Source organism: Pelmatolapia mariae, linkage group LG23 (genome assembly GCF_036321145.2).
Source record: "Pelmatolapia mariae isolate MD_Pm_ZW linkage group LG23, Pm_UMD_F_2, whole genome shotgun sequence".
Lineage (NCBI taxonomy): Eukaryota > Metazoa > Chordata > Actinopteri > Cichliformes > Cichlidae > Pelmatolapia > Pelmatolapia mariae.
Window position 1 is genome coordinate 40,602,458 of NC_086246.1, and position 24,774 is coordinate 40,627,231.

The 24,774-nt window shown below is 47.2% G+C and overlaps 1 protein-coding gene across 3 annotated transcripts in view; it reads right to left on the reverse strand.

Moving 5' to 3' along the window:
* Positions 1-21,114, reverse strand: part of frem1b (Fras1 related extracellular matrix 1b) — a 43,515-nt gene extending 22,401 nt beyond the window's left edge. Inside the window, exons 1-17 of one of the 3 annotated variants that reach the window (XM_063467011.1) lie at positions 21,100-21,114; positions 16,313-16,425; positions 13,089-13,433; positions 12,918-13,012; positions 11,919-12,178; positions 11,417-11,613; positions 10,727-11,050; positions 10,262-10,370; positions 10,042-10,173; positions 4,881-5,225; positions 4,312-4,454; positions 4,014-4,210; positions 3,830-3,920; positions 3,538-3,705; positions 3,253-3,461; positions 887-980; positions 18-270 (exon numbers count right to left, since the gene is read on the reverse strand). In XM_063467011.1, coding sequence (XP_063323081.1) covers positions 18-270; positions 887-980; positions 3,253-3,461; positions 3,538-3,705; positions 3,830-3,920; positions 4,014-4,210; positions 4,312-4,454; positions 4,881-5,225; positions 10,042-10,173; positions 10,262-10,370; positions 10,727-11,050; positions 11,417-11,613; positions 11,919-12,178; positions 12,918-13,012; positions 13,089-13,307 — 2,836 coding nt within the window. In that variant the 5' untranslated portion in view covers positions 13,308-13,433; positions 16,313-16,425; positions 21,100-21,114. Of the gene's footprint in view, positions 1-17; positions 271-886; positions 981-3,252; positions 3,462-3,537; positions 3,706-3,829; positions 3,921-4,013; positions 4,211-4,311; positions 4,455-4,880; positions 5,226-10,041; positions 10,174-10,261; positions 10,371-10,726; positions 11,051-11,416; positions 11,614-11,918; positions 12,179-12,917; positions 13,013-13,088; positions 13,434-14,611; positions 14,681-16,312; positions 16,487-21,099 lie in introns of those variants that run through there. The other 2 variants (XM_063467010.1, XM_063467012.1) reach the window with 2 other exon arrangements.
* Positions 21,115-24,774: the final 3,660 nt, after the last annotated feature.

Here is a 24,774-nt window from a genome sequence, read left to right on the forward strand (position 1 = left end):
CAGCCTGGCCTGCTCACCTGTGTGGGCATAGTAGATGTGACCCTGCAGGACGTCCTGCTGGGAGAACTTGTCCACAGTCACACCGGCTCGCTGCAGCTCTCCCCTGCTCGGTCTCCGGGCAAGCATGTAGGTCAGGGCGGAGTCGTCGCTGTCCCGGTCGGTGGCCGACAGGTAGTCCACCGTCACCTGGACACGCCCCCTTTCCTCGCAGCTCAGCCCCCCTTGCAGACGCCCCCCCAGCTGAGGAGGCTCGTCGTTCATCGGCAGCACCTGAGGACGGGGGGGTGGATTACATTTCGTTTTTATTAACCAGCTAAAAGTCCCGACTGTGTTTGGTCTCTTTTACACACACAGTCATCGCTCTGGTTTCTCTCCAAGTTTGAACTACAACCAGTGAAAACTCCTCACAGTTCACTGAAACAAGAAATTCTAGAAAGTAAACATTCACCAACATCAATGTCAGCCACATCTGCTGACCCCTCCCACTCTGCTTGTTCCTCCTCTGCATTTCCCCCTGGTTTTCTGTGGGCAGGACTCAATGTTTACAGGTGTGGAGCAACACCTGTAAGCACTGAGCTGATTGCTATAAAAGGTGGTCATGCCCTAACACGCTGATCTCTTCTGGTTTAGGTTGCTATGTGTTACCTTGCTTTTATCCATAAACTGTCCACTGAGACAGACTGTCGCTGGTTAAACACTTGGGTGTCTCCCTGTCTTAATCTGTGAATTTTTAACTGAAATTTTCCCGTTTCGGTTTCTGCTGGTATCTCAGTATCCTGCCCACAGCAGCACCTGACCTTTTATAATCAGCTTCTTCTTCACTTGTTACATGCCAGTAGAAACCTTTGGGTGCTCAGCAGGTGACACCTTTATTCAGTAGATTCACCTGAACGTGCAGAACGACATCCATTGAGTTCAGACCGTCCGACACCTTGAGACCAACGACATCCTCAGTGGTCTCAGAGTCATCGTGGATGTACCTGAAACACAGAGACGCCGTCACGCTGACCTGTGACAGGCTCCTCAGTCAAACATCGGTGACATCACCAGCTTCTACAAACACTGATGATGTTTAGAGCCCAAAGAGTTTCTGCTTTTTAATTGGAGACTACTGAACCTCTTATGACATACAATAAGCATAAAATAAACTGGCACAAATCTCCAAAAGTTGAATCTGTTCATCTGGACGTAGCGTTTTGTGGGAGAAAGGTTTCGTCACTCATCCAAGTGACTTCTTCAGTCTCAGCTGACTGCAGGTTTCCCCAATCTTATAAACAGTACATTTGCATAATGACTGAAATAGGGCTGTTCGATATAACGATATATATCGGATGACGATATAAAAACATCTATCGTTTCATTTTACGCTATCGTTTGTTTCGTGGTGTCGCAAAATAAACTGTTTACAGCAATATTTTTTCATAGTTTTGATGGTCACTGTAGTGGCTATATTAATTTCTTAAAGTTCTCTCTTTCTCTTATATTTAATATAACCACACTACAGACGGACAAGTGACTGTTTTCATGCGTTGTCGTTAGCAACAACGACGGTAAAACCATCGCGTGTCCGCTTGTTTATTTTCCACATAAACCTTTCACAATAAAGCTCAAGATCCTGTTGAGACTTTTCAAAATAAACTGAGTCACGTGAAAGAGTGTGCGTTTACGGATGAGAAGCAAAAAAGAGCCGTCAGGTGCTAAAAAAAAAACCAAAACCTTAGACTCAAACGTTAGAACAGGCTTTTCCCCGCAGCACGCTGTGTAATAAATACTCACAAAGAAAACGGCGGCCGTTACAACTTATGTCTAAAAATGTATAATTTCATGCATCGGTTAAAACACTCGACTCCAGGTACACGACGCCCAGCTGGAAACACTTCACGCAAGTCGAGCTGCCCGAGATTCACAGAATTTACAGAAAATGTTGCATTTTTGTGATTTATATCGTTATCAGGACGATACGTCTTATATCGGGCTATGAGATTTTGGTCATATCGCACAGCCCTAGACTGAAACCAGCCCACTGAAGGAACAATGGGTTGTGAGGGCTGGTTTCAGTCATTATGCAGATGTACTGTTTATAAGATTGGGGAAACCTGCAGTCAGCTGAGCCTGAAGAAGTCACTTGGATGAGTGACGGAACCTTTCTCCCACAAAACGCTACGTCCAGATGAACAGATTCAACTTTTGGAGATTTACTTTCCTGGATGATTGAGAATGCATCAAGACGTTTTAAACTGGCACAAAATTATTTTTAAATGTACAAAGGGAAACGATGAGTCAACGAGTCAAAGTCACGTGTTGACAGAGTCTGCCTTTAATCATCACATTAACAAAGAAATTCTCAATATATAAAATATGAAGCCTGAAGTGGGGTTTCAGCTAAAACAAGAACCTGGCCTCCGAGTATAAATATAGTAAAATATAAAAATAGAAAGATTACAGCTGCTAATTATAGAAATACTCATAGTCACCTATGGACAACTGAAAAAAATGATGGATGCCCAAAAAAGAAGAAACTTTCTGATTTTCGTGAACTTTAAGAACACAAACTGCTGGTTGGTGAGTGACCAGGGTTCCCTGAACACCACACGGTTACAGCCACCGGCTGGTTGGATTTTATGTGACTGGCGCTCTTAGCAGGGTGCGGTTTCAGAAGAACACGACAACAGCAAAAACAGCAGCATCACTCAGAGGAACAAACTGCAGCGTTTCTATCTGACGTATGTGCTGGATCAAGAAATCATACATCACCTACAAATAAATGTGAGACGAGAAAAAGCAACAAAACAGTTTTGCAAAACAGGAACAATAATTGGTTTATCTAAACATTAAGTGGACGTTTAAAACAGAGGTGCAGGTGAAACACTTTAAAGGTGACCTACTTGCACACTCTGAGCTCATTATTAGAAACATGTTTAATGTGAACGCCCACCACTGGATCAGGAGGTACATGACAGGAAGTGAGGAGTAGAAAAGCTGGCAGTAAATCCGCTCCGTGCTTTCTGCTCTAAGAAACCAAGACTGACTGCAAACAGTCGACCACAGCACGGTGAGTGGCTTCATCATCACCTAAAAACTTCCGAACCTCTGAAACCGAATCCTCTGAAATCAGAAAAACCCTCCGGCGTTACATCACCGGTGAAAACACACCCATCTGCTGAAGCAGCGGATAAAACCAGAGAGCTCTCAGAGTGATCGCTGAGCTCAGATCACCACGGCACGTCCAGAACCACCTGACCCGGGTCTCACCTGACGCCCAGCCCTCTCAGTTCGTGCAGGGTAAACCCGCCTCCCTGCTGCAGCGCTCGGCCCCGCAGCTCCAGCCGGCCGTGACGAGCCGTGCTCCGAACCTCCACCCTCAGCGCCTCCTCTCGACTGTCCCGGTCCCGGATCAGGAGGTGCTCTTCCGTCACGAAGGCCACGCCGCCCTCCTCCACCCGCAGCAGGTTGGTGAAAGCCTGAGGAGCACAGAGAGATTCAGCACGACATCCACAGCACGGTCAAACCAGAGGCTCTGCCCGTTTGACCTCTGACCTCTGGGGCCTGGTCATCGACAGGGGTAACCGTGATGTTGAAGATGAGGCCGGAGACGGTGTCGCCGTGGTGATCGCTGACTGAGAAGATGAACTGGACGAAGAGCGACTCGGGCCCAATGTCCTCGACCGGCGGCATGAAGGCTACCTTCATGTGGTTCACAGCATGCTAGGAGAAAACAAGAAATTTACATCTTAACCCGCAAAAGCACGACCCATGCCAACCTCGCCAGCCACCCCCCCCCCAGCAGCAACTCCTTCATATGTATTAGAACCAAGCAGGTGCTGCACACCTGAGTGAAGGACTTCAGCACGGGTGCTGTGTGGTCCTTCTTCATGGCGTTGGTGCTGTCGGTGTAGAACAGACGTCCTGCATCCATCAGGCTGAAAACGAATACAAACACGATAGTTAGTTCCTCAGTCACAGGGTCTGATCTTCCTCCTCTGTCAGAGCTAAGCTGGCAGCCGGGTCCTTACCCAGGATGTAGCGGGCTGAAGCAGGGCTGCGTAATGACATAGGTGAGGTCAGCATCTGGGTGCTCTCGGTCTGTGAAGTGAAGGTGAGCCTGGGTGATGTAAACCACCTCCGTCTCCTTCACTGTCAGCGAGCGGACGCTGCCAGGAACTTCGACTGGCACCTGGTCCTCCACCGGGAACACGTGCACCACCACCGTCTACACACAGGGAGGAAGAGGAGGAAGGAAGAGGTGAGAGGAAGAGGAAGTCTCAAAGCGATATTCAGACTTGTCACTCTCTCAGACCAGAGCCGACTCACGTATGTCTGCGACAGGTTGGGCGGCCGGTGGCTGTCAGACAGCGTGAAGTCGAAGGCATCCTCAAACTGCTCGTCCCCCGAGTGCTGGTAGAAGATCTGACCCTGGATCAGGTCCCTCTGCAGGAAGCTGTCCACCGGTGACCCTGCAGGGAGAGCACAGAAGAGCTCAGAGACCAGCAGTACAGGAACATGATGGTTTACAGCAGAGAGCTGCAGGACTGAGCCCTCTTACCCAGAAATCAGCATTTTCACCCCCTCGTAGATTATTTCTGAATGTGTTTGTGGTTCAGTGAGTAAAGCTAAGCGTCCTCCAGGAGCTCAGTGGTGTGACCCCTAGTCATGTGACTGTGGTGAACATTTACCTTTACCCTTCAAAACCATTAAATTCAACACAAATCGAGTATCACAAACATTTATTTACCACAGAGGTGATTCTGGTCATTGAGGTCAGTATCAGCTGACCTATCAGAGTGAGTTTGGATTAGCTGATTCTTCTGGGTGGGAGAGTCCCAGCGTTAGACACGCCCACATTGCCTCTCTAATTATTACGTCTAAATACTCGCCCTCACCTGTCTCATGGGCGGATGTCCTCCTGACCAGGTGCCCGGCCCGGGGGGCGGAGACTATCTGATAAAGGATGTAGTCGTCGCTGGAGTCGAGGTCGGAGGCCAGCAGCATGAACTCCTCGAGCCGCACGGCCCCACCCTCCTGCACCTCCACCGCCACGTTGTTGATGAGGAAGGGCGGAGAGTCGTCCTTCGGGAGGATGTTGATGGGGAACTTGTGGCGGACGCTGTGACGACCGTCGCTGATGCGGAAGACGACGTGGTCACGGGTGGAGTCGCTGTCGGAGTGGTGGTAGACGACTGTGCCCTCCTTCAGGTCCTGCACGCGGAACATAAACGCCTTCCCGCCTGGAAACACAACGCAAAAGTCACATGACTCAAAGAGAAAGATCTTTAATTCTTTTCCACTAAACAACAGTGAGTCCTCACTGTTCCCACAGCTTCAGAAGTCCGTTTTTTTTTTTGAATAAAAAAGCCTCAAATCTTCACCTCTGAGAAGCCTGACAGATCAAAACACCTTCGATTCCAGCCAGCAGGTTCAGAGCGATGACGAGATTTCAGACATTAGAGACTGAAAGGTCGGCGACCTCCTTCCAGCCACTTAAAGCATCTGACTGGCAGCTAAAATGATGTTTTTACCTGATTATAAATGATCTGTGATCCTCTCAAACTGGACCTTCAGTCTCACTGAGGAGGAACTTCAGTCAGTAACTTTATTCTTCACGCTCACTGCAGACTCTTGTCTGTCTGACTGGGGCCGCGTTCAAATCTTATATTTAATGAGACAAAACCTCATTTCTACATTTAAACATAAAACTCTGACTGTGATGATGACTGTGTTAATCAGCTGGGGGCAGATTCACGATGACATCAGTCAAAAGAAAGACAGAAAACCATCTGGTGAAAGCTTCACCTCAGGACAGCACAAACGCACCGAGGCCACTCGCTCTCTGTGCCTCTTCACGAACTCCTGGCAGGATTTCTTTTAATGCTGAAAGAAGTTTTTGCAGTACTGTTTGGACTGAATAAAGATGAAAGCACTCCCTCTTTAACCTGACTTATAATTCAGAAAACTAAAACAGAACGATGCTGTAGACTCTGTTTTAAACACATAATATTTCTGACCCTTCACCATTTATTGTTACATTGCTATTATTTATTGTCTTCACAAGCGTCGTCGTTTTAAAGAGTAAATGCCTCCATATTGACTGATTATTGATTTTTATTTTTTTTTTGATGGGATCTTCCCGCTGCAGTCAGGTTTCACAATAAATCTTCCTGCTGACTTATAAACTGAAACAGATTGAATGTTTCCACGGAGTGAGGCGTCAGGAGGGCATCGTGTAGTACTCGGGATGAACGTGTGGCGAGCGTCTGCTTCTGTCACAGAGCGGCGGGATGCTGTTTGTCTCTCGTCGGGCCGAACATGAAAAACTTCGGTGTCCTACATTAATGAAACGTCGGCCGCGTCCATCTGCCAGCTCTCTGCCGCTGGCTGGCCCTCCTCGCGCTCTACAACATGCTGATGGCCCAGCGTCACGTGACCGTGGCCTACCGGAGGACACGTGTTGTCGGTGGCCGGTTTCCAGCCAAAGCTTCGCACTTTGATTCAATTACCGTCTCCAACACGTGCGCTGCTTTCCTCCCATTGTCACTTGGAAATAACAAGTTTGTGTTGGCGCCTGGAGGCACAGCGAGGCGCTGGCTCGGTCTGCGCCGCGAAAACCGGTGGGCTACAACATGGCGTCCTTCCCGGCGGCCGCCCGGCTGCCAGGACGGGGGCTTCCTGTCTCCCTGCGAGTGCCAGAGAGACAGAAGGGCAAGGTCAGCAGACAGATTGAGAGACGAGCGGTCGCAAGCCCGAACCTCATTAGCAACTTTACCGAGGGGAACCGGCTCGCGGTCCAAGTGATGGAAACAACTTGGTAATTGGGCCCAAAGGTGGCGTTGGGCAGCCGGCCCACGAAGGGAGAAACGGCACGCCTGTGTATATGTGTGTGTGTGTGAGAGTGTGTGTTTGTTAGGGACAGGCAGCCATCCATTTGGCTGAAGGCGTTGGAGCGAGCCCGTCCCCACGCTGCAGCCGCCGCCCTCCAGTCGCAGCACCGAGGGTCAGCGGCGTCCTCAGAGACGCAGCTCCACTGCAGCTTCCTGCACGGACTCGGCGCCAAACTTCAGCCCAAGCCGACGGGATGAAATGATGCAGGAGCAGGTGCTGCAGGAGGAGGAGGAAGCTGCCTGGTGGGACCAAAGTTTCAACAAGCATCCAACTTATTTTGTTGCGTGTTAGAGACGTTCTTCCCTCTGCAGGTTTCTGTGCTTTGATAGAGGATGCAGACATGAGGAGCAGCTGCGACTCCGTCGACGAAGCAAACACGAGTTCTCGCTGTTGTGAAGTTTGTGGTTTGAAGCCTGACAGAGGCACAGTGAGCAAGTTTAACCCCTGCTCTTTTTCCAGCCTGCTGTGAAATCATCAGCCTGACCCCACTGTAGCTTTTCTGTGTGACCCCAATCTGTAAATCTGAGGAAACTGCTGCCCGATCTGAGTGTGAACACGTGGTAGGAGACTTCCTCAGAGCAGAGGTCTGAACGTCACATGCTGGATGGAGAATTTTTGTTGATCATTTTCTGCATCAGCTTACACAGCACGAGTTTTTGTCCCAAACACAGTGAAAGCTCCTCTGCTGAAAATTAAACAACCAATAAAAATAAAAACACATATCTCGATCAATAAAGTAAAAAGTAGGACAAAACCAAAATCTTAAAAAGGTAAAAACTTAGAGGAGCTGAAGAATAAATAAAGAAATATATAAAAGTGGTTAATCATTTAAAATCTTCTCTCCTGTTCTTTTTGCGGCAGTGACGATCCGATTCATTTCAGTCTGATTAAATGTGTTTATGTTAGTAATAATTCATTTATTGGAATTCATAAACTCATTATTTTTGTTTCCATGGTTTCATTTATTTCTATGAACTTTGACAGCTGGGACAAAAATGATGATGTAATTATACCAAATTATTTTTGCCTCCACCTTTTTTAATTCCTGTTTATGGATGCAAGTCAGTGGATACGGCAGCACGCTGATGAAAAATCATGTTCAGGAAATAAAAATGAAACTTTTGCAGGGACATGAAAAAACAATAAAAGAGCAGAAATGTTGTGACTTTATTTGAAAAGGTGGCGTAATGTCACAGCAGCTCAGGTGAGGACTGCAGCTTGAATCACTGATTAAACCTCACAAATGAGCGGAGGATGAGGCGAGCACAAAAGCAGCCATGAAAGGTTAACTCCTGCCCGCCTGAATCCCTCGGGGCGCCCGCCACCTCCTCCCCCTCCGAGCTGGTAGCATGAAAACCTGTTTGGGGACAGTGCATCTGCTCCCTGTGCACGGCGCCATGAAATGGCAGAAGTCGCTCCAATCTGCTCAGTCCCGATGCCGTTCAGACAAAGAGGCGACCTCGCCGAGCGGCGGGCTGGAAGGGACGGAAGTGGACGGAGAGGCGGGCAGCGGCGGCCCCTGGCGAAGTGGCCCTGGCCCCATTTTACACCTGATTAGGAAACACGTGCAGAACCGTGAGACATATGCTTCCCCTGCCACACGGCGGTCCCTGACGGACGCGCAGCACATGGAGCTAAAAGGGCGGAAAAGGCCAGACGCCGGTTTGCAGAAGTCCCAGGCGACCGAGCAGCATACCAGCGAGGGAGTCGAGGACGGAGGGACAAGGCAAGGCAGCGGTGCCGAGGGGCTTCCCGAAACCCGTCGACGACATCTTCTATACTTTGTCTGTTCTGTGTTTATCGTTGGTCTTGATGATGATTTCTAACAGACGTAACATAAATACTCATGGATCATAATTTATATATAACAAGATTTAAACTCAAAATACAGAAGATAAAAAGTAAATTAAGCGCAAATAAATAAATCATTCAATTTAAAATGGAACATAAATCCTTGAAACTTGTTTAGTTTTTTAAACACACTTTTTATTCGATGTAAATAAATAAAAATAAAAATATATAATTTTAGTAAAAATTATATATATAATTAAAATTTTAAGGTGTTTAAAAAATATTTTGTCACAGCCAGAGGTGGGTAGTAACTAGTAATTATATTTACTCAGTTACATTTACTTGAGTGACTTTTTGGTTACTGTACTTTTTACTTTTACTTGAGTAATACTATTATTATGAAGTATCACTACTCTTACTTGAAAAGTTCTGGCTAATCAACTCGGTGTGAGTAACTTCAGTGAATGAATAACAAGCACGTTTTAACCAAAAATGCATGAGACAGACACAAACTTGCAGTTTATGTCAAAGTGATTCTTGTTTGTACAAAAGGTTTGTTGTTTTAATGTTATTCTGTCTGCTGAGCCTATTGTGCCATTTAGAGATGAAGTAAAGTAACACCATATGTTGTCACTGGAAGTACTTTACCACTTTCTCACACACACACACACACACACACACACACACACACACACACACACACACACACACACACACACACACACGTTTTATATTGAAATAATATTATTTTGGAAAAGTGCTTAGATTTATTATTTTGTAATCATGTTATTTATATTTATTTATTTTTGTTTCAAATACCAAATTTTGGACTAAACTTTATACTTCTGTCTGTCTGATTATCTCATTTTCAAACATAAATCAGATGTTATGATCAGGTACTCAGTACTCAAATAGGCTTTTTGACTAATACTTTTTTACTCTTGAGTAATTTCTTGGATGGCTACTTTTTACTTGAGTAAAACTATGCTGAGGGAGTGCTACTATTACTTGAGTACCATTTTTGGCTACTCTACCCACCTCTGGCCATGACTCAAGAATTAAAAACTAACATTAAAACGATTTTTAATATTTTAATAAATCTAGCACCCAACCATGTTTTCTTTCATCTGCTCAGATCTGATCGGTCAAAAGAACTCAGACTACACAGAAAGCGGAAGTTTCAGGTACAAAAGTCTCACCTACAGATTCTATTTTGTGGCACATCAAAGTTTAGGTAGCGACTAAAACTGAAAAACTTGATTGGTCTGAAAGAAAAGAAAGAAAACTGAGGAGAAGATTTTTCTTCACTTTGACTGATGTTCGATAGAGCATTTACCACCTTAAACCCAACCCCGCCGACCTTTGACCCCTCACCTCTGACACTGAGCCGCCCGTGCACGGGTCCGTCAATGGCCACCAGGTAAACGGCGTCAATGTTGTCGTTGTCGACTATCTGCAGCTGCTCCCAGGTGATTGGTCGGGACTGACCCTCCAACAGGTCTAGACCTGAGATGGCACACATGTTCACACGTTACCTCAACGAATAAAACGCCATGAGACATTTTTCACGCCACAGAGATGGACGCGGACGTACCCACGTTCCAGGACACTCTCGGAGCATTCGTTTCCGATGTCCTGATGGAGACGTGGACCACGATGGGTGGGCTGGTCAGATAGGAACCGTCTATCACCTGAAACTCCACCTGAGCATATAAAAAGGATACGCAATGACAGGAAATTACATTATTAAGCGTGATTGACATAGACATTTTTGAAGGGAACAGAACACTAACACTCCGGCTCAGACCCTCTGAAAGATCGGTGTGGGGTGGGTTAGCTATGGTTAGCTTTGGTGTGCTGTTATGCTGTAGAAGCTGAAGCAGCATTAGCAGCTACAACGTTAGGTTTGATTCCTAGAATAAAAGCTCAGATATCTGCCACACTGCCCTGAAAAAAAAAAAAAACCTGTTTTCTCCAAAATTCCCAGTGTTGGTGCTTCTAACATTCCAACTTTTCTACAGAAACTGGAACCTTTGGAGCCCCGTCGCGTCTTCAGTACCTCATAGTTCCTGCGGTGCCCCCGGCTGCTGTTGGATGGCTGGTAGGCCACTTTCATCTCGTGAAGGTCCAGCCATGTGAAGGACCGGATGGGCTTGGTGTGGTCGTCCAGGTGTGTGATGTAGCCCTCGGTGGGTGGGACGGTCACGTTGAAGACCAGCTTCTCCTGCGGAGTCTCGTGGTCCTTGGCGTCTAGCGTGGCAGTGGTGAGCGGGGTGAGGATGAACTGGTCTACCTCCAGAATGAAAGAGGCCATGAAGGTAGCCTGCGGGGGCTGGTTCTGCATGGCCCCGTGGATCAAAACCGGCAGCCACACGGCCTGTGACTGTGGGAGGAGGAGGACAGGTAAAGTTTAACACACCACACAGAGATCAACACATGGCGCCACAACTTCTGCTGTTACACTCGTGAGAGGTGTTATGCCACCGCTCATGTGCTAACGATGAGACAGAAATGCTTTAAAGGAATGCTGGAGGCTTCAAAACCCCGCAAAACCTCCGCCTGCACATCCGTCCTCATCGCCGAGCTGAGAAGGCGGGATGTCACCTTCTCACTGCCAACATCTCACCTGCAAACAGCAGAATCTGCACTTTACAAACTTTCTTCCTTTAAAGCAAGTCTGAGCCTCATTTCTGCTCTCTTTGTTTCCACGCTGCTGTCTGAGCTGTGAGCTCATCGGTCTTTCCTGTACCTCCAGCAGCGCTCTGCTCGCCTGCTCTCTCAGCTCCACCCTGACGGGGACGTAGTCGATCTCCGGGGACGGCGGGCTGAGGTGCTGGTACTTGAGGCCGGAGCTCAGGAATTCATGGCAGCTGGTTTTGAGGAAGCGGACCTCGGTGGTGTCGTGAAGACACGGACTGTTTCCCGGGCAGAGCGTCGCCTGTCGACCTATCAGAGAGGAGAGCCGAGGGTTTTAGACCAATCAGTGAGTGGAAAACACCAGACACACACAAACAGATAAACCACAAGCAGCCTGCATTTCAGTTGATAGTTATACTAATGTGTATTTTATATTTAAGCATTTCTCTCAGTTATTTTTAAGTTTTGATATTTTTTTATAGTCTTTGCTTTATTTGTGCTCCACGTTGTAAATAAAGTTTAATTTATTCAACTTCAAAGGTTAAATTATATTTTATAAACTGTGATGACACAGTGAAACAAAGCAAATTAAAAACATCTTATGAGTCTGGTACCCTTCCTCTGCGTGGAGTCTTCCTCCCTCACCAGCCGACCCGCGGCGGGGACGCTGGTGTCTGCGGTCATCAGCCTGACAGTGCAGACAAGGTCAGGCGCGGCCCTGATGTTCAGCACCGAGCCGTTGATGGCGTTGGATAAACTGTAGAACTGGGGAATGACCAGCGGAGCGCTGCCGAGTGCCACCACGCCTGCACCCGAGTCCACCACCCGGACCCTCAGGACCACCGTCTCCACCTGCGTGTCCGAGGACGTGAACCTCCACATAGACACCACATGTCATGTTAAACAGAGCTCCACACTGGCCCACGAGGTCATCACACGTACATCCAAGTTTGAATTAATGTTTAAGCCACGTCTGTAAACGCTCCGTAAATCTAACCTGCAGAAATTGTTTTTCTCATTATTCTAAAATGAATGGCAACCTTCATTTGGAATTCATAAACTCATTATTCATCACCTTCATCACCTGCTGAGGGGCAGCTCCCAGCATTCTAAGCTGTGTCGTGAGTGTTGAGGGGGGTCGGGGCCGTTTTCCTCGGGCTCAGAGGGGTTGTTGTTACTGTTTGCAGGATCAGCTAACAGACCATGTCTGTGCCTCCAGGACTGGACTAGCACCTGAAATCTTATCTGCTGTGTGTCCCAGATGGGCCTCAAACACTCCACCTAGGAGAGTCCAGGAATGTCCGATCACAGGTTGAAACTCCCTCCCTTCAGTGTTTCTACTCTGACCTCCTCACCTCAGCCCTCAGAGGAGTCATTTCTGCTGCTTGGATCCTCCATCTCATTCTTTCGATCATCACCCACCAATCCTGCTCCACCGTCCTCTCACTGAACAAGACCCTAACACACCTGACACACCCCCCCCCCCCCCCCCCCCCCCCCCCCCCCCCCCAGCACTGCAGCCATTTCCAGCTGACCCTCATTGGTCAGAGCACCTCAGGTTAGAAAGACATGTCAGAAGACATGTTGCAGACCTGTGGATGCTGCTGACTGACCTGTAGACTCTGAGCATCACCGTGTCCTCGTCCAGCAGAGGGCTGCCGTCGTGGACGTACTTCACCTCGTCCTCCAGGAAGCTGCAGTCAAACACCTGCAGAGTGCACAGAGCAGAGCACCTGTAACTCCTCTGAGCGGCCGCCGTACAGCACCACCTGTTCCACCCTCACCTGTGGGCTCAGCCTCCCGACCCTCTGAGTCACGGGCTCGTTCATCACCACCTCCACCTTACAGTCGGCGCTCGGGTCCACGCTGATCTGAAGCTCCGCCCTCGTGATGAAAACCGAGCGCCCTCTGCTGACCTCCATGGCAGAGTTCACCACAACCAGAGTCCGAGGGCAAACCCCCGTCACCGCAAGCAGCAGCAGGGACACGAGGACGACAGCCATGCTGTGGGCGGGGTCACCGGTTTCAGTAGTTCAGGTGAAGCAACGCTGAGGGAGAATAAATCTGTCCGAGGTTTCAGAGGTTCCCGCTCAGTCCGCCCACATCGTCCTCAACTCCTCGTCTTTGGGCTGAAGGAGGAAAACAGGAAAACCTCACATCGTATTTCAGCGTCACTTGACTGATTTCACACACACACACACACACACACACGAGACGTAAAAATAAATATATATATGAAATCCGAATGGAAACAAACTGAATATGTCAGAATTATTGTCTGACGTCAAACAGACAGAAGATTCAACACTGTGTGGTGTTTGCGTGTCTGCAGCTTCCTCCCACAGTCCAAACACATGCAGTCAGTAGGGTTAGGTGATTCTAAATTGCCCAAATGTGCTCCAAATGTGAGTGTGACCAGTTGTCTCTCGGTGTTAACCCTGCAACAGGCTGATGACCTGTCCAGGTGTACCCCGCCTCTCGCCCTACGGTAGCTTGGATAAGCTCCAGCCCTCCCACAACCCTGATAAGGACAAGAGGAAGAGGATGGACAAAGATGTTATTCTATTTTATAGGCTTTTATACACTTACTGCAGTTTAACTGTTCAAAAAGCTCATGTTAAATTTACTGTATTAGTCATTTGTACACACTCATTTCCAGACCCTAAAAACAAAATAATGGATGATGGAACAGAGCAAATCATATTTTAGAACTGGCTGACTAATGCTAACATTGGACCATTTACAGAGGAAATATGAACCACATCCAATAAGAGAGCACGGAGCCAGACAGTGTGCAGGAGCACTGCCTGATACTGTATTGTGCTCATTTACAGTTTACACTGTAAACTCTGTCAGTCTTAAATAACTACAGCTGTCATGCAAATGAGCTGTCAAAGTGTCTTCATCTGACACAACATGCCACAGAAGCACCGACAACATGTCAGCCGACCCTGAGCTTATTTCAGGCAGGTATAAATACAGGTGTGCATTTACATTTTGGTTTGCCCTTCAGTGTGCTGTGGGTGTGCTTTGAACACCACCTGTCTATGAAACCGAAGACTCCAGCCTCTCCTGCAGGAAATACTGCACACAAAGAAGCAGGGAGCTGCTGCAGAACAACAGAGTCTTTCTTCTTCTGTGGTTTTCTTTGTGTGTCCTCCACAGGTCAGTTTTCTGCATGAAAACGGCTCAACACAGATCAAACTAAAGCAGATTTAATAATGTCTGACTCCAACAGAGACAGATGTAAACCTGACTCTGACCTCTTCCAACACAAACACTGAACCCAGCAGACCAGAATACTTACAGCAGATACTCCAGAGCAGCTCCAACCCTCCTCCACTGTTCCCTCTGAATCCCTGCAACTGCCCCTCTGCCACATGAAAAGTCCTCTAAATCCTTCAGACAAAAACAAAAAAACACTCCCAGCATGCAGCTGGCCAGCCCAGCTTCTTCCCCCACTGCCCCACACTCCCAGCCGGAAACTGCTTTCACCCTCCATTTCACTCCCAACCAAAACCGTCTGCAGGAAACGACAGGTTAATCTGCATGACCCCGCAGAGGTGCTGGACGGGCCGGGGGAGGGGGAGAAGGAAGGAGGAGGTGAGGAGGTGATGGGGTGTTTTCAGGATCAAAGCAGAGAGCTGGCGTGCCGCTTCCCATCCAGCCAGATGAGCGTGGGTTCATTAGTTTGAGGTTGGAAGGAAACAGAAGCTACAATGAACTGCAGTCCCTCTGACGTCCAGCAGACCAGCAATGAGTCAGTCCCCATAGACTCCCATGTAATACATTAGAGCAGAAACAAACGTGTTTAACAGCCTGTTTTTATAAGCTACCTGTTTAAATTGTACTAAGGCTTAAATTAGGATTATTAGAGGCGTGGCCTCTTTGACTGACAGGTGGATGTGGACACAGGTGGCTGTACCTGCGAGCTGTCTGCTAGGCTTCACCTGAGCTGGACCTCTGGACTGTGTTTGTTCTGTTTGAGCCTTTTAGAGCATTTTTAATGTCAATGAGATTTTTTAACTGGATATAGGATAAAGGATGTATAAAAGTCACTGCCAAAAACTGATTGCAGCTTCTACCTTGTGACAGGAATGTGGTTCAAGATGACTGGATATCATTCATGAGGGATCCATTTGACATGTTTCATATAATATAGACCAACAAGTTATTTATGACAGTTCAAACAAATTTAAATAACGCTAATCACTTTTTGGCATGACACCGGTCAGCAGTCTGCACACGGCTCATTGGTACTTGACCCAATTGACCCAAATCACGCTGCAGCAGATGGACGGATGGATCCTCTCAGACGCTGTCTGGCTGAAGTTTGAACAGTTCAACCCTCATCCTCCATCTTCTCTGAGTTGATGTGTTTAGATTTGCCCGAATCCCATTCTCACAGACACCTGGACGTTAAACTGTACTGGACGGGGTGTATCTCTCTTTCTTTAGTTAACAGTTGCCTATTTGGAATGTTAAGCCTGTATAAATTAAAAATTACTGGTCAAAATCATGTTTAATCGCAGTCCTGGTGATTTTCATCAACACCTCTTTGGTGGGCACCAGAATTTTAGAAAAAAACCAAACGCTTGATAGGTGGCACCATTCACAGAAATCAGTAATGACTAAAAAGTAGACGTACGGAGACTTACATGTTTTGTAAGGATGCCGGGTTTTTACATAGAAGGACACAAAGGTACTGTCACTTCCTGCCACCAGCTCAGCTTCGCCAACAAAACATGTCATCACTTATAGGCATTAAAGAGCTGAACTGAGTCGCGCTTCAGGTGAATGTCTGTCTGCATCGCTGCTTCCTGCTGCACCAACACAGCTGACAAAGTTTCATCCTGAGCCTGCAAAGCCCAATGACTCGCTGTGTGAGGTTTTTCTTTTTTTAAAGGAGGAGGAGGAGGAAGCCAAAAGGAGAAAAGGGTGAGAGAATAACGAAGGAAAATCCTTTAATCTGCACGAGCCGGTTGGAGATGAGGGAGCTGGCACCTACCTGCAGCTGCAGGAGCTCCACACTTGTCTTCTTCACCTTCTGCACACGCTCACAGGAATGCTGTAACACAAACATCCACCGTGCGCCGTCAGTCACCCTGACACATCCGGCATCTGAGGGGAGCAGAGGGGGAAAACTGAGATAAGGAAAACAAGGCGAGCACAGACGTTCTACAGCCAGAGAGAGAGAGCAGACAGGAAGTGTGCTGAGAAGTTTCCAGGACTTTTAGTTTTACTGCCCCCGTCTGTTTACCCCCTCTGTGTGCCTGACTCAGTTCCACCTTCTGCTCTCAATCCTGAACCACATCAGAGCCCTTAGTCCCAAACACGCCTCTGATCCTCATCAGGAATACCAAACATTTCACTCACAGATCTGAGTCCACAGACTGAACTGTATCTGTTATCTGTACACTTCAGTGTAAACGTTTTAAACGTTAAATTGAACCTTCTGGCAGGACGAGTGGAACCAGGGGGAAACGAGTAGCAAAGCTCCACAAAGTTCAGACAATAAACTCCCAAAAGCAGCAAGAAGGTTTCTGGTTTCTCCAACAAACCGATGAAGACTGAAGATGATTTCAAATATATGAGGCCAACTTTCTTCTGATTGGCTGCCCATTAAAAACCGCAGGTGGGTGGGTCTTATATCCCTTCTGTGACATCCCACAATTTAACTAGTAGAAGAAGAAAAAAAAACTGTGTGAAGTCTAAACTTTCAGAGAATAAAGAAAAGGTAGAACCTTAAGTTCCCACAGCAACTTAAACTGTTATTGTTAATATCATTGAAGCTCCTTAAATATAAATTAGACCTGTGAGGATCTTTCTGGTTCACATGGCTCTTGCTTCATATGAAGTAGGAAGACTCCGATAACGATCAAGTCAGAGCCGTGTGAACGTCATTTGATTTCAGACATGTTGTTCAGCTCTGCTGTGTGAGGCTTTTAAGACCACCAGCAGATCCAGCTGTGAATCATCACTGACGGCGTGTTTAATCAGAGGAACCCTGCTAACAGCTTTTTCTCCATCACATCTGCAGCTCAGCTAAGCACAAATACTGGAAGTGAAGGGAAACCGTTTGCATAAAGACAGAAAGGCATCTTTCGAGAACTCGTGTTTGCGTCTTTTTAAAACTAAGCTGGTACAAACGAACTTTGCCACAGAGCCGCTGATGGCCTCACAGCTCTGTTATCCTCGTTAACTCCCAGGTTACCCTGATCCCTGCTCTCTGATGGCTTCTGCAGCTGCCAGAGGAGAAAATCTGCCTTAATGGAAGAACCAGCAGCAGAAGATCAGCTGACTCAGCAGAAACAGTTTCACTCAGGCGGTAAACTCTTACCGTGCAGCTGCTCACAGCCAGCAGTGCTGCCTGTAACATTCAGTCTGAGCTCAGCTGAGAGTCTCCCTCCATTCCAGCATTACTAAACCCAAAGCAACAAACTGGAGGCAAGAGTCAAACACCATCACAGTGTGTGTCTGTGTCGTGTGTGTTTCTGAGTCTTTATCTGTGTCTGTCGTGTGGGTGTCTGTGTGTTTTTTCTACATGAACAAATCTGATTAAACGTGTCTCTGCCACACAGAAGCTTTCCTGCAGGTTTTCAGGTTTCATTATGACTTCACTGTCTCTGGCTCCTCCCACCACAGCTGCAGTAAACAAACGCTGAGTATTCCGGCCTTCCATCTTTACCACCATAACAAGTCCATTCGTCTGACATCATCTCAAACTGTCCTCGGTCTCTGTTATGCAGACGTGATTGGTTCCTACATTTCCCTGTTCAGCAGTTGATTGGGTGTTTGTTGGCAGCAAGCGAGAACATGTCTCGCCATTTCTGCCGTTACCAGATTACAGGTTTCTGTTCGGGATTCTCTGAGTGTCTCAGCCTCCCTGATAACATCTCTGCTGCAGAAAAAGTCTTTTTCATCAGCTAATTAACATTTTGATGATTTTGGAAATCTTCTAAACTTCATGCAGCGATCAGCATCTTTGCTGGGAAGAGCTTCAGATTTGGGACAAATGATCCCACTGACTGAGGGAGGAGGAGATCAGCATGTTCTTGTTCATAAGGAATATCACGTCAGCTCAGGTTTAGTTTAAAATGCAAGAAATTTAACATGAAGGGAAAAGGCCCGACAGGTTTGATGAAGCCGGCGGACTGAACGTACAAACTGTTTGGAAACTGAGGAGCTGTGAAGAAGAATCATGAAATGGTTCACGGGGTCAGCAGGAGCGTTGACAAGGTCGTGTCCTCCCCATTCCTGTTCGGGTCTCCGTCTGAAGCTCGTCCCAACAGCATTTAAACACCTGTTGGGAAGCAGCAGCGGCTTGGCCGGAGGAGGGAAACCGTCCCAGAGGGAGGAAACAGACCTGCTGCGGGTTTTTTACTTTAGTGGGATGAGCTGATGACTCTGTCACAGCTGATTGGACAAGGTCAGAGAGTCGAGGTCAGTTTTCATCAGGCACGAACGTGTGGGGCGGCAGTGAGTCCAGCCTCTGATTGGTTGGAACAGAGGTGAGTCATGCAGAGTCCAAAAATTGTTAATTTCTGAACCACAACAGACACACAAACCACTGTCAGATAATTTTTCTGTGGTACGGAGGCCCAAAGCTGACAAGAGTCAAGTCAAGTGGCTTTACTGTCATTCCAACCATGTGTAGTGGTACAGTACACAGTGAAGCGAGACAGCGTTCCTTCAAGACTATGGTGCTACATATAAACAGACAATCAATACAGGACTACATAAAGTGCAAGTGTACAAAAATTGCAACAAAACAAAGACAGAACAGAACGATACAGGCAGAACAGTGCAATAGAAATGTGCAACAATGACAGTGGGTTGTGCAAAAAGTAACGTGATGTATGAAGCTGTGTGTGTGCGTGTGTGTGTGTGTGTGTGTGTGTGCGCGCGCGTGTGGTGTGTGCGTGTGTGTGTGTGAGAGAGAGAGATTGTGCATATAAGTGCTTGGTAGGTCTGTTAAAAAATGGATCAAGTGATCAGAAGCTAAAGTAAATGTGGAACTAAACAGGAAATGGAAGTAAATGCAAAAAAATCAAATACACTTGATTAAATAATACATGTAAATGCAGAACTTAATAAAAACCAACCATCCAATAAAACTGCAAAAATGTATGTATAAAAACTGTGGAAAGGTTCAGATTAGGGTGTTTCTGACTCTCGGGTAGTTATGGCCAACACGTTTGGACCCCCGTACCTGAGTGAGGCGCTGTTGTGCATTTTTTCAGAGTTCAGAATAGAAATGTGATTTCTTAATGCATTTCTTTTTCATGCTTTGTGTAGAGTTTAAACCTGAAGAGCGATCTCTCTGAAACCGTCAGCCCCCCCCGTCCCCCAGGCCGTGCACACGTCCTTGCCGTGGCCTCAGAAAGTGGCGGTGAAGTTGAAGCGTGTCTGTCACATGGGTTTATGTTCATTCAGAGGCTTCGCTGCCAGAAACGCACTGACTTCCAGTCCGCTGTCCGGCGCTCTCTGATCACTTTTGACTGCTACCCTTTTGCGTGGTGACTTCAGAGGCTACCACGGCATTTGGCCCCGTGCCCGCCCCCCCCTTGGCCCCAGGGCCCCTGTCAGCCTGACGCCGTGACTCCTCCACCGCCTGAGATTAATTTCCCTTCCTCGCTGACCCTTAATTAAACAGGCCGTGTCGCCGAGCAGCAAAGAAGAAGAATTTTCTCTCTGACTTTGCAGGCCTTTAACTTTTCTGCTGCAGCCTCATTGTGGCGCTGAAGACGCGCCGCTCCAAGTCTGAAGCTGCGGATGTGGAAACGGGGCTGAGCTGCTGGCTCCTCCTACAGCTCCGCTCGCCCAGAAAGTGATTCTGAGTTCAGTGAAGATCAGGTAAGAGCTGTGGTTCCTGCTGAGCCTCTTACAAAGAGAGAGATGAAAGCCGCTCGGGTTTGCAGCGTGCTGGCAGGAGAGCGACGGGCCGCTGCCAGCGTCATGGCTGCCGTTCAGCTCGATGGCATCGACCCACAGAAAGCCACCGCTCTGGAGAGACGAGGGGCTCTGTAATAGCAGACTCAGAGGTTCCATCGTGACTGAACGTGCTCTGTCTGTCAGAGGAAACTCTACTCCATCATCATCATCATCGGGACGCAGAGAAAGAGAAGGCTCCACTTCCTGTTCTTCCACTTCCTGTCAGTCTAAAGCAGCCGAAATCCCAAGCAGACATAAAGAAGCACGTTCTGAGATGAACACTGCCCTTTGTGGAGTGTCCTTTGACCTTTACAACCTGTATTTATCTGCACAGAGTTAAGCCTGTGGGTTTCCTTTCAGCTCTTTCTCCCATACCTGTGAATACAGCTGATCCTGCAGCCAGAGTCCACAGCTGCAGGCCAGGCCACACTTCTCATGGCCGAAGAATTCATGATAACATGGATCTGTACAATTTATCTGCAGGAAGAGCAGGTTCGATCCCTGGCTGCTCCAGTCTGCATGCAAGCTGCTCCCTGAGTGTGAATGTTAGATAGAAAGCACTTTGGCATAGAAAAAAAAGTGTTTGTGTGAATGAGGCGTGTTGTATATAAAGCCCTGTGAGTGCTGAGGAGAAAGGAGGACCCGTCCATTTAAAGAATCCTTTTAACATGTGTGAAAATTTTGCTTTTTTTGGCAAACAAAAATTACTCTTAAAATATGAGCATAGAGCAGAGGAGAGTCTCTGGAACCAGAATTGACCAATTTTATCACATTTTCATATTCATATTTAAGCCATTACTAATATATTATCTTTAAATATCACAGCTATATAACTGCGCACAGTATTGGATCCATCTTTACCTTACCGTCAATGTCACAGGAACCATCAGACAGTCCAAACACATCACTGGGACAGCGTTTCAGTACTGAAGAAGTACATGAACATTTAAGAATGAGCGACTGAGTCACATGATAAATTAGCAAATAAATCTCAGGCTCTAAAAAAGCTCCAAATCTGTACTGAGTCATAGTGTCTGAGCAGCTGCTGAAGGTCAACCCCGACTCACATCACATAAATATTCAGGTGTGATACAAACTGTTTTCACACGGGTTACCAAACACACCACCGTCCCCTCCTAAGCCCCTGAATGTTCTGATGTGGACCCAGGAGGTTTTGGAAAGATTCTTTCCTGTCCTGAGAACAAAAGGACATTTGGGGTCAAAACAAAATTACAAATAACTGAAAGAAAAAACTACTGGGAGACATCTGGATGGTCTCCAGCTGTTTGGCTCATTCAGCTCCAGTTTAACACTCAGCTTCACATCCTGAAAGTTCTGGTTCGGGCCGACCCATCTTACTGTGTGTGTGTGTGTGTGTGTCTCTTCTCTCAGGCCATTAGACCCATTAAGGGATATACTGGTGACCAGTGGATAGTCACACTGGGAAGCTGTCAGCTCTCATACATCACAATCACTGACTGACTGACACCCTCCTCCTCCTCAGGAGAAGAAAGGGGTGATCTCACACACACACACACACACACACACACACACACACACACACACACACACACACACACACACACACACACACACACACACACACACAGGCCTGCAGGTCAGCCAGCAGTATCAGGTGAAGGCATATTTAAGGAGGAATCAGACAACTGGATGAGATGAGATGAGATGATGAAGAGGAGAGGGGAGAAGGTGGTGGGGATGGTCTGTGGGGGGATATCGCCTCCTGAGGAAGATGGGGAGCGGAGGGATCGACCTTCCCTGGCAGTGATGAGGAGGGAGGAGCTCATGCTCAGATTATGCAAATGAGGCGTTGTTTTGATGCAAAACAAGCCGGACTGGCTGCTAATGTTTCTCCAGTCGTGAAAGGGCGAGACTCCCTGGGAGAAATACCAGAAGAGAGAGGGTGGGGGGGAGTGTGGAGGAACAGGGGAGTCTGGGTAATAAGCGGCGCTGGGCAGGCAGCTCCCCCGGCGTTATACATTATCATATTTCCACGTAATTAGTTGGTTTTTCCACATGAAATGAGGAAGCAGTTCGACGGTGCGTTCACTGCCGCGAGGACAGCCGGCTTCTTCTTCTTCTCCTCCTCCTCTGTTACCAAGAGATGACCTTTGACCTTTACTCTCTCATCAACTACCCTATTTCCCCCCCCCCCCCACACACACACACACACTTCACTGGTCAGTAAACAATGATTGAGCTACCGGACCTGATTAATATATGAATTGAGGCATGTAGAGGCAAACAGGGGGTTAATTGGAACCTTCTGGAACCTTTCATAGTCTGATTTCAATATCAGAAAACACACAGCAGGATCAAATCAAATCAAATCACTTTTATTGTCACATCACATGTGCAGGTACACTGGTACAGTACATGAGAGTGAAATTCTTGTGTGCGAGCTTCACAAGCAACAGAGTTGTGCAAAAATACAATAACGTAAAACAAGCAAAATATAAGAATGGCTAAATCTGAAGTAATAAATATATGTACAATATATAAGAGTATATGCATTACTGGATGTGTATACTAAATATGTTTTTCTACGTGTGTGTGTGTGTGTGTATACATATTTTACAAATGAAATAGAGTAAACAATAAAATAAGATATATAAAATATACAGAGGTTGGTAGTTGACATGTGCAAAACAGTGGTATTTATATACAGTATGGAGTGCATAATGTTGAAGTTCCAGTAGTGAGGGTGAGGTGTCTATGACGTGTTCAGCAGTCTGATGGCCTGGTGGAAAAAGCTGTCTCTCAGTCTGCTGGTACGGGACCGGATGCTGCAGAACCTCCTTCCTGATGGAAGTAGTCTGAACAGTTTATGGCTGGGGTGACTGGAGTCCTTGATGATCCTCCCCGCTTTCCTCAGGCACCGCTTCCTGTAGATGTCTTGGAGGGAGGGAAGCTCACCTCCAATTATCCGTTCAGCACACCGCACTACTCTCTGGAGAGCTTTGCGGTTGTAAGCGGTGCTGTTGCCATACCAGGTGGTGATGCATCCAGTGAGGATGCTCTCAATGGCACAGCGATAGAAGGTCCTGAGGATGCGGGGGCTCATGCCGAATCTTTTCAGTCTCCTGAGAAAGAAGAGGCGCTGCTGCGCCTTCTTCACTGTTTTTTTTATGTGTACTGACCACGTAAGATCCTCAGCCAGATGTACACCAAGGAAGCGGAAGCTGCTCACTCTCTCCACAGCAGCGCCGTTGATGGTGATGGGGGTGTGTACTTCTCTGCACCTCCGGAAGTCCACTATCAACTCCTTTGTCTTTGCGACGTTGAGGGTGAGATGGTTGTCTTGACACCAGTGGGTCAGGGCGCTGACCTCCTCCCTGTAGGCCGTCTCATCACCGTTGGTGATAAGACCCACCACTGTAGTGTCGTCCGCAAACTTCACAATGATGTTGGAGTTTCTAGTGGCCGTGCAGTCGTAGGTGTAGAGTGAGTACAGGAGAGGGCTCAGTACACACCCCTGTGGAGCACCAGTGTTCAGTGTGATGGGGGATGAGGTGGTGCTGCCCAGCCTGACCAGGTGGTGCTGCCCAGCCTGCATAACTGGGACACACAAACAAAAAATACACACACAATTGTAAAGTGAATCAAAGCAGTAGAATCATCTAATTTCCAGCAGGAGAAATCTGCACCTGAAGTAATCAAACAACTACCTTGCTTTAGCATCCTTCCCTCCACGTGCCTAATATAAATAAATTCTGGTTGTGCTTCAGTCTGAAAGGTCTAAGGGCAGTTTTCGCACACCTGCCAGACAGCGACATAATTTCCCGATTTAACAGTCAAGCCAGCGTCTATTGTGTGTAGCTCATTGTGTCAAAATTCATTGTTATTCATGCATGTATTTTAAACACGTCTGGATAATTGTAGCTCATTGTTCACTTGTCTTAAAGTTGCCCTGAACCATCTGCAGGTTGTTGAGAACGTTGCTGTGAGTCTTATATTTGCTCTAGTGTCACACCGCTGATAATTCAGCTGCACTGAAGTCGTTCACGTTACCACGTGGTCCCTGTGATATACCACGTGGACATCACAGAGAACGCGTGCACGCTGAGAAACTCCGTGATGGTCAAAGATGCTACAGAAATACAGCCTGACCCCATCTCTGACTGAGGTTGTCACACAGCAGGTGAGTTAGCTCGATGGTAATGTACCACAACCTCAACTTTATTGACAGCATGAACACATGACATTAACTGAAGTTGCCTGAAAGCCAAAACTCTAGATGTTGTGGTCCAGTTTAACCCACATTTATACCTGACTGACATCTTACCTGGATACCAAACGGCTTTGAACAAACAGCTGACGATTAAGCCTGTTTAATAAAAAATAAAAAACGTGTAATTCTTAGATTAAAACTGAAATGCTGCTCATACATTTTAATTCAATAGCATATTTAAACTTTGGAGGAGTTTTCCACTGACACTCATCGTTTTTTTAATAAATGTAAAGGTGATGAATGTTCTGCTGTGAGGCTGCAACTGCGGCGACTCAGGTTAGACG